This window comes from Myotis davidii, unplaced genomic scaffold, assembly GCF_000327345.1.
Source record: "Myotis davidii unplaced genomic scaffold, ASM32734v1 scaffold970, whole genome shotgun sequence".
In the NCBI taxonomy this organism is placed as follows: domain Eukaryota; kingdom Metazoa; phylum Chordata; class Mammalia; order Chiroptera; family Vespertilionidae; genus Myotis; species Myotis davidii.
In genome coordinates this window covers 204,130-213,597 of record NW_006282204.1, presented here as the reverse complement: position 1 = coordinate 213,597, position 9,468 = coordinate 204,130, and the positions used below count along the sequence as shown (strand labels likewise).

The window sequence follows — 9,468 nt, the reverse complement described above, 5'->3', positions numbered from 1 at the left end:
GGCCACGCCCCATGATCATGGCGAGGGGGTCCCCTCATGGTGACTGTTCTTCCTGTTCCCTCAGCTCCCTAGCCTGTTCGGTCATCCATCCGGTCGTTTTGGTCATTATGGCCCCTGCCCCTGGCTTTTTATATATTAGGATATATATAAAACCCTAATATGCAAATAGACCAAACAGTGGAACAACCAAACAACCAGTCGATATGACATGTGCTGACCACCAGGGGGGTCATGGTGGAACATGGTGGCTGTAGGCAGCAGGCGGCAGAGCATGGAACATGCGGGCATCGGTTGTGGTGGGATGGTGGAGCAGGTGAGTGGGGGCGCCAGACCAAAGCAGGCGCACTGGTCACTGTCATCGGGGAGAGCCTCTGGTGTCTACTGAAAATTCTTTGCTCCCATGCGCCGTGGTCCCACCCGGTGCTCGCACTGCTGCCAGCATCGGAGCCACCACTCAAACCTGCTGATAGTGCCTTCAGTGGGTGCATGCGCAGCTGCCAGCCTCAGTCACCTCTCAGCCCTTCTCCACCTCCCCCTGCTCCTGAGGAGTGACTGGGGCTGGCAGCTGCCTCTCACACCCGCTGCCAGCGACAGTCCTGCTCATACCCACTGCTGGCGCTGGAGCTGCGCTCGCACCCGCAGCTGGTGTCTGGTGCCAGTTCCGGTCACCCCGCACCAACAGTGGGTGCGAGCGGCAGCTGCTGGCCGCCATTTGCACCCACTAACAGCAACAGCCCCACTTGCACCCGCTGCTGGCACCACCCCCAATCGCTCTGCACCATCAGCAGGTCCAAGTGGGGCTGCTGGCAGACAGGATTGGTGGACTGTGGTGGGAGGGGCCAGGTGGGGGCGTGGAGGATGGGCTGGGACCCACCCCTGTGCCCACCGCAGCCTCACAGCCCACAGTTCCTTTCAAGGTGCAGGAATTCATGCACTGGGCCTCTAGTATAGGATAATAAGCAATAATAGTATATGATATCTTTATTTTATAATTAAACCTTAAAATTAATTTTAAACTAAGTTATTTGAATAAAAATATGACTAATAGAAATCCCTAGCCTATTTTTCAGGTCAATATTTCTTATTTGAGAATTATGGTAATTTGACTTTGTGCTTCTAATAACTTACAAGTTATTCAGTTTTGTTTCAATGCTTGAAGATTGGTTCTGATTTGTATATTAGCATATTAGAAGAATTGTTCAACTAAGATTTGAAAACCAACAGGTCAGAGATTTGGTCCATAAACTGCTTCTATATTATACATTTTAAAATTTCTCATCAATTGATGGTATTCTTTTTGTATTATCAAGTTATAAGAACACTGACACCAATGTGGAGGAATTTACTTTTTTCTTTTAAAAATATTTATTGATTTCAGAGAGGAAGGAAGAGAGAGAGAGATAGAAGCATCAATGATGAGAGAGAATCATTAACTGCCTCCTGCACGCCTCCGATGGGATCGAGCCCGCAACCCAGGCATGTGCCCTTGGCCAGAATCGAACCTAGGACCCTTCCTTCCACAGGCCGATGCTCTATCCACTTAGCCAAACTGGCTAGGGCAGGAATTTACTTTTTTATTTCAAAATTCAGCCTCTTATAACCACAAGGTATTTCAAATCAGTAGTTTATAAGCATCATATTTTTATCACCTCTTCATAATCTGGTGGTTTTTACAGTCTTTGTTTTATGGGTGCTATGATAATTAATGGAATGGATTTAAATAGATTCCCATTCTTTCTTCCTCAGTTCATTTCTTTTTATCTTCCCACTGATAGTCTTTGGCAGCTCTTGAACAAATTCTACCTGTTGGAATCAAGAGAAGAAAATTAGCCCAGAAGTTTTCATTAGACAAAGTCAAATTACATGAACTCTAGGTGGAGAATAGGACACACATTGGGATGAGATTTTGGTAACACCAAAAAGGGAGAAAAGGATACTGTTGAGATTTTTCTTGACATTTAATATTTTACTAGAAGTCTGATGATGAGCCAGATGACCCAACAAATTCGATTTAAGAGTTTCATTTAATCTCAAAGGTTCTGATTCTTATCCATGTCATGTGCTATAGTATGTTTGAGGAGAATGTTCATTAAAATAACAAGTTTTCCAGAACACTAAACAAATATCATAATTAGAATACCTACCTTTCTGGGGTATTTGTAAGGTGCTGTAGTTTTTTTTACATGTTCCTGAATCTCTTTTTTCAGTTGTTCTTGGTCATGTGACTTGTAATTGGGGTTCAGAACAATAAAAGCCTTTACTACCTAAAATAAATATTTGAAACACAGTAAGATCAGTTGTGTATTTTCATGCTTTAGTGCAGGGGTCCTCAAACTACGGCCCGCGGGCCACATGCAAATACAAATATTGTATTTGTTCCCGTTTTGTTTTTTTACTTCAAAATAAGATATGTGCAGTGTGCATAGGAATTTGTTCATAGTTTTTTTTTTAAACTATAGTCCGGCCCTCCAACAGTCTGAGGGACAGTGAACTGGCCCCCTGTTTAAAAAGTGTGAGGACCCCTACTTTAGTGTGTCTTGTTTACTTTCTCTGAGTGCTTGGTGGAAGGCAAGGAGGTTTAACAGGGTTTGATCCTAGCTCTGGGCTCTTCAGTCAGCCAGGTGGCTCTCAGACCTTCTGTATCTGGTATACAAGAGAGGTTCAGGGACCCCTGCTTTGTTTATGATCTACCCTTGAACCTTCTCATCTAACTGCATTTTGAACTCCACTTTCTTACCTGTCTCTGTCCTTGTCGAAAAGTTTCCTATTGCCCTGGCCGGTTTGGCTCAATGGATAGAGCATTGGCCTGCAGACCAAAGGGTTCAGGGTTCAATTCCAGTCAAGGGCATGTGCCTTGGTTGCAGGCTCCTCCCCAGCCCAGGCCTTGGTTGGGGCTTGTGCAGGAAGCAACCAGTCGATGTGTTTCTCTCACACGGATGTTTTTGTCTTTCCCTCTCCCTTAAAATCAATGGAAATATATCCTCAGGTGAGAATTAACCAAAAAAAAAAAAGTCTCCCTTTGGAAATGGCAATACACGAAGCACAGTCTCCAGGCTGATGGAACCTAGCTTCTAGCCCAGGGGTGGGCAAACTTTCTGACTCGAGGGCCACAATGGGTTCTTAAACTGGACCGGAGGGCCGGAACAAAAGCATGGATGGAGTGTTTGTGTGAACTAATATAAATTCAAAGTAAACATCATGACATAAAAGGGTACGGTCTTTTTTTTTTTTTTAGTTTTATTCATTTCAAACGGCCGGATCCGGCCCGCGGGCCGTCGTTTGCCCACGGCTGTTCTAGCCCCACATATGACAGTTCCCATAGGCTTGCCTTATGCTTGGTGAAGGAACACTGCATTGAGGCCATGCACTCTATTCCAGACACTTCTGTTGGCACAAGGTTGTGAAGATGCCCACAGCCGCTTTGCTATTCTCTGGCCCACTTGCCTGACCCTGAGGAACAAGAGTAGATGTGGGGTGGCCTTGCTCTCTAATTGGCAGAACACAGGGAAGCTTTCATTACTCTATGCTCAGAAATCTTGTTCAAAGTTCACCCTTCCTTGAACTGTTTTTGTAAAGCTCTGCCCAGAGTGTTTGGACCTTTAATGGAGAAGGCAGAAGGCCACCCTCCTGTGTAGCCACTTGAAGAGTGTACTGAGATTCTAAGTGGTACCCCAGCACTGCCTTCCCGAGAGGCAACTCCGTGAGTCAAATAGCAATGCGCCACCAAATCCAGCCCCCAGCCAGCACTCTGTGCAGGGAGGGCGCTTCCTTGGCACGGCCCAGGCGGCGCCTGCAGCTTTTATGATGAAATATCCTGCACTGAACAGGCTGAGACCTTACTCACAGGTAGGAAAGCGGAGTTTGAGACGTGAACAAGTTCAGCTTGAAGGTAAGCTGCCCGCATTACCATCCACCATAGTCGGAGAGCAAATATCGATTGAAAATGAACTGTTTGAAACAATAAGCCACTCTGGGCAACCAGTTAGGAGAAATGATCATTGTATACCAATGAGCAATTTTATAATATTTTATGAATAATTATTCAATTTTGTCTTTACCAAAACCCCTTGAACATTTCTAATTTACATGTGCAATGGGGCAGTTGTGCAACTGTGTGTATGTATATGCATGTATATAAAGTTATCCTATCTATATTCTGACATTTCTTAAAATCATTTGTATTTATGCCTGCTCTGCTACTTTTATCAACATTTTTATGAATTTTTTTTTTTTTAAAGTATCCTTACTGGCCCTGGCCGGTGTGACTTGGTTGGTTGGGTGTCATCCCATGTACCAAAAGGTTGCTGGTTCAGTCCCCAGTCAGAGCACATGCCTGGGTTGTGGCTCGATCCCCAGTACAGGGTGTGAAGGCAGCTGATGTATGTTTCTCATACTGATGTTTCCCTCTCTTCCCTCTCTCTCTAAAATCAATTTAAAAAAATTTTTTAAAAATTTATCCTTGTTATAAGTGAATTGTTCACTGAGAGGCAAATTATATTTAGAACTAATGTTTGTAATTACTGATTTGCATATTGTTACTTCTACGCCTTGGATAAAATCTATCTTTTTAAAAATCTTTTATAAACCATTATAGAAAATGATAAATTAATAAGGAACAACCTGACCTGGTGAAGAGCATGGACCCGAATGTGACAACCTGGGTTCCCGTCATACTTTGTTGTATGATCCTGGCCAAGTTAGGACACCTCTCTGTGCCTCAGTTCCCTTCTCTAGGAAAACAGGATGTAGGGCTTACAGAAATACCTGGAACATACTAAGTCCTCAAAAACATTAGGTGTTATTAGTTGTAATAGTAGGAGCACAAGATTTTTTTAGCCCTAAGTGTGCTTCAAATTTTTCTGAAATACTATGCAAAATGTTGCATGTTTATAGGAAAAGTCTATGGTCGTACTATTCCAAATGGCAGCCACTAGTCACATATAGCTATTTACATTCAAATTAAAGTGGAAGGTAATAAAATTTCCTCAGTCGTACAAGGGTGGCTACTGTAGTGAATGGTGCAAATACAGAACAATTTCATCATTGCATTGTCTAGTGGCCCTCAAATTCCACAGAGCTGTGTGATCCAAAAAATTAGGAACCCAGCAACCTGGATAAACATTTCTCTGCTCTGTATTTCATGTTCCAACCAATGTTAAACAGCACTTCACACCTAGATATTCTCTTCAGAAGTGACAGTGGTAATAAAGCCACCCACCCCTTTGTTCCTGTTTGAAGTGGTGTCTTTTAAAGAAGCCTTGTGGAAAACACACTTTTTTGAAAATTGTGGAAATGTAGCTAAATAGGCAAATTAAGTCATTGGCTGAAAATAAAATTTTAAAAGCAAAGTAATAGGCCTGGCTGGTGTGGTTAAGTAGTTAGAGCATCAGCCTATGCATCAAAGGGTTGCGGGTTTGATTCCCGATCAAGGGCATGTACCTGGGTACTCATTTTACCTGAGAAAAATTAAGTTATCATAAAACTGTCAAAGTATGATTAGCAAATAGCATTAGGAATTTTAAAGCTAAAACATTGAAAAATAGACAATAGTGTGAAAATGCACATAATAAGTTGCAAAACTGTGGTAGGTAGATAAAAATGATCAATATTTTGGATATTGTCCTAAAGTCTTCATTTTATCTGTTTGGTAAATTCTTCTGGAACGTGCTACTCAGTGCAAGACCTGGAGGATGAGGAGCACAGCCAGGACAGGCCTGCCACCAGGGGGAACCCAGGACGCCCCCCGCAGGAGGCGTTGCGCTCACCCACACTGGCAAGTGGAACTGGTCAATCTCTCCCCCTCACTTGATCCCTGTGCGGGAAGGGGGGACCAACACCCACTTTGTTGCCTTATACTCTGGGATATGAGCTGACTCTCAAGCCACCCCAGTCCTAAAGGCTCAGCTGTCAAATTAGCATCTGGGTGGACACAATTAATGATGACTGAGGCTGGGGGCAGGTTCAGGAGGAGCCGAGACTCACGAAACCCTTCTGGTGGAATTCAGTGCAAAGGGACAAACTTCCGCCATCACTGAATCTGTTCCCTGCTCTTATCCATCTGGAATATTGGAAGTCTGCCTGGCAGAGGGCACCTGAAGAGTAGCATGGAACCTTTACCCACACTGCCAGGTGGTCAGCCCCATAGCAGTGAGCTGTCAGGACTCCTGTCTTATTTAGAGCTTATTTCCTGAATCTCTGCTTATTGACCTCCACGGCCTGCTTCTGGCTGCCTTGGCTCCTGTCTCTGACCTTGCTCCCACCCAGCCTGTTCTCCTCGGCCACTCCGGGACTGTGTAGTTCCCAGACCTCGGGGCACCAGCGTGTTTCTGTCCAGCTGACCTCCGACACCCTGCCTGGTGCAAACTGGGCTGTTGGCATTCATGCCGTCTTTGCCCTGGTCCTCCATGGAGAGGGTTAAAATTCCTTACAGTATGTTTTGCGGTTTTATTCTGTAGCAATTCTTCCTATCTGACTTGCACAGTAAGTGAATGAATCGTGTGGGTAATTCTGTCCCAATGAACTATGATTTAAGGTATGTGTCGGGCTGCTAACACATTATAAAGTGGAGACGAATCGTTCTTTTACTTCTCCTCTGATGGGGTCTGGGCTGCTGACAGCAGCCGACTCCGCCACCGCAGGATGCTCCGCCAGGGCACTCTCCACCTCAAACGGTCCAATTCGGTAACTGGAGGTAAGACACACAACAGACGTTTATGACGTGAGCAGCAGGTTCACCCCGAACACTGATGACCAGTTCACGTAGACAAATGCACAGCTGAAGAAATTACCCGGAGGATAATATGACATCATCCGATCTCCCAACAAACCAGAAATATCCATCTTCATCCATATAGCCTCTGTCCCCAGTGATGTAGTTGTTGCCTCGGAGAGTTGAAGCTGTTTTTGTAGGATTATCCTGTGAAACAAATAACATTTTGTTTAGTGAATGTGACTTTTCTGTTCCATCGAACTCAAGTGCTCAGGAGAAAGAAGTCTGGTACCTTTGAGAAGCCTTAGAATGAAGAGGAGCCAGCATGTGACATACAGAAGGTGAACTACAGTTACAAAGACCAGGCATGCTTCTACCCAGAGAATTCTGTAGGTAGATCGCAAAGTACCACTGCAGGAGCTCGAGCTCAGAGGAGCAGGCTGCCTTTGGCTAAGTGGCTAATATTGAGCACTGGGAGGAGTGAGAGAAGGAACACTCAGAGTTCAAAGAAAGAACCAACACCTAATAATTCAAAGGACAGCCAGTGGTTTTTATGGTATTTTGTCTGGTTTTACATGGAAATAGGATTGGTCCTGTAACTTGGGCAGGAAGAAAAATGATGTGTTGCTAAATTATTTAAAATTCACCAGCAAGTAGAGCCTGGGCCTTGGATAAATTGGTGTAAACCTTGCACTCATTTGTCTACTGTGATTAGGGAGGGGAATACATTTGTAAGGAGCTTGGAAGGCCCTCAGTGGAAGAAGTGCACTTGCATTACTGCCCCGTTCTCTATCCCTCTCACCCCTGCAAGAAGGGAGACCACTCATTGGATCCCAGGGAAATGATGTGGTGTTGGATGGCAGAGAGGCCCAGTGTGATTAAGAGGCATCTTCCTTCTGGGCTGCCCTCCACCCACAGCGTGGCCCGGAGGCGTGGTCTAGCCTGGGGAGCCGGAGCCCTTCTCCACCAAGCATGGGGGTGCTTTTCCGTTCTCTGTCTTAGGACATGGGTCTCTCAAGAAAAGGCCAAGTACCTACCCGAGGTATGCTTTGTGGCAAGTAGAGATCATGACCAAGGACTTTTGAGAAACAAATAGAAAAGAAGATGTTATTTAATGAGCCTCTTACTACGTAATGAGTGAAAAGGCCAAGTGGTCGCTTAGGTACAACTTGAAAGCCAATGTCTCCTTCTTGTCCAGGAGGTAGAACATTGCCATTTGCATCTAAAATCTAGGATAAAACAGAACAATTTAAGGGAATTTTTACTTAATGCCATCTCTTAATCTTTGCTTTGCTTGTTTTGTTTTGATTTATTGCCATTTAAAAAATCCAAACCAATTTTAATACTTTAAATTCTTAAGAGAAATGTACTTAAATTCTTATTGCAAAACATATAAAATGCAGGTTAGCAACATGTGAAAAAAAAGAATAAAAGTTTTCTTTAATTCTACCATCCAATAATCACATTTTGGAAATATTTTTGGAGACAATATAGACATAGGAAAAAATAGGATCATTTTATAATGTATTGTTTTTGCAAAATGCTTGTATCATTTAGCAATATATCTTGATTGTCTTTTCCTCTGAAATAGACATTCACTACTGGTTTTCAAACTCTGTGGGACAAACAACACCTGACTTCAGCAGCGCAGCGCGATGTCAGGAACAGCAGAAACAGTGGAGGGTCAGCCCTTTCAAGCCTTGCCCTCTGACCCATCCCCAAGCCCCTGAGTAGTGAGCATTTATTGAGCACTTATTCTAAGCACTAAATCTGAATGCTTTATGAATTGCAGATGTCTCATTTCCTTTAGTCCTTACAATAGTCCTGCTTGGTTAGAACTATTGTGACACTCATTTTACACATGAGGAGACTGAGGTGCAGAAGTTTAAGCAACAGAGCATGACTGCGCTGACTCAGAGCTCAGCACTCAGGCGCCAGACCCTGCCCTTGCATCGACACTCTGGAATCTCTCCAGGAGCACAGTCCAAGGTGGTTTTGTTTTGGCCTCACCCAAGGATGTTTTAGAGAGAGTGAAGGGGGAAAGGAAGGAGAAAGATGGAGTGAGAGGGAGAAACATTGACGTGAGAGAGAAACATTGATTGGTTGACTCCCATACAAGCCCCAACCAGGGATCGAACCACAACTTTCTGGTGTATGGGATGAAGCCCCAACCAAGTGAGCCACCCAGCCAGGGCATTTCCCAGGCTGACTGCTTATCTTATGTACTGGATTTTACTCTAAATGACTTTAGCTGTTCTGAAATATGAACACTCGACGGCTTTTATATTCACCCACCAAGAACCTTTAAGCCTGAGATGTGGCTTGTGTGGAAAAGGAGGACATAATTCGTAGCTGGCACTTTACAGAGGGAAGAGTGCTTATGTCCTCAATGGGAAACTTGAAAGGCAAAGGAATTATAAATGTAATGTCTTACCATTTAGTTCTTGTAAATAAAAAATATGGATTCCCACCCAGTCACCTAAAGAAATACTTGGTTCCAGGTATGAAGGAATTACTGACAGGAGGAGGCGTTTAGGAGTTGCACATACTCTCTAATGACTGGAGAGAGACAAAATGCTTTGTCTCTGGAGTCACATTCCTCATAGCTCAAGGTTCCAAGATGTTAAACAAGAACATGAGGAGCTTTGGGCCTTAAAGTTGCACGAACTTGATATCCAGCTGGTTGGGACACAACCCCAGATACCAGAGTGTGGGTGCGGCTGCTCGTAGCTAGGTACCAGCTCACCAGACTCCCCATG

At 44.1% G+C, this 9,468-nt stretch overlaps 1 protein-coding gene across 2 annotated transcripts in view; it reads right to left on the bottom strand.

Annotated features, from left to right (window-relative positions):
- Window positions 1-1,517: 1,517 nt before the first annotated feature.
- Window positions 1,518-9,468, bottom strand: part of ACSM3 (acyl-CoA synthetase medium-chain family member 3) — a 57,323-nt gene continuing 49,372 nt past the window's right edge. Inside the window, exons 10-14 of one of the 2 annotated variants that reach the window (XM_006752770.2) lie at window positions 7,837-7,938; window positions 6,789-6,916; window positions 6,586-6,685; window positions 2,145-2,264; window positions 1,518-1,803 (exon numbers count right to left, since the gene is read on the bottom strand). In XM_006752770.2, coding sequence (XP_006752833.1) covers window positions 1,717-1,803; window positions 2,145-2,264; window positions 6,586-6,685; window positions 6,789-6,916; window positions 7,837-7,938 — 537 coding nt within the window. In that variant the 3' untranslated portion in view covers window positions 1,518-1,716. Of the gene's footprint in view, window positions 1,804-2,144; window positions 2,265-6,552; window positions 6,686-6,788; window positions 6,917-7,836; window positions 7,939-9,468 lie in introns of those variants that run through there. The other variant, XM_015571440.1, reaches the window with a different exon arrangement.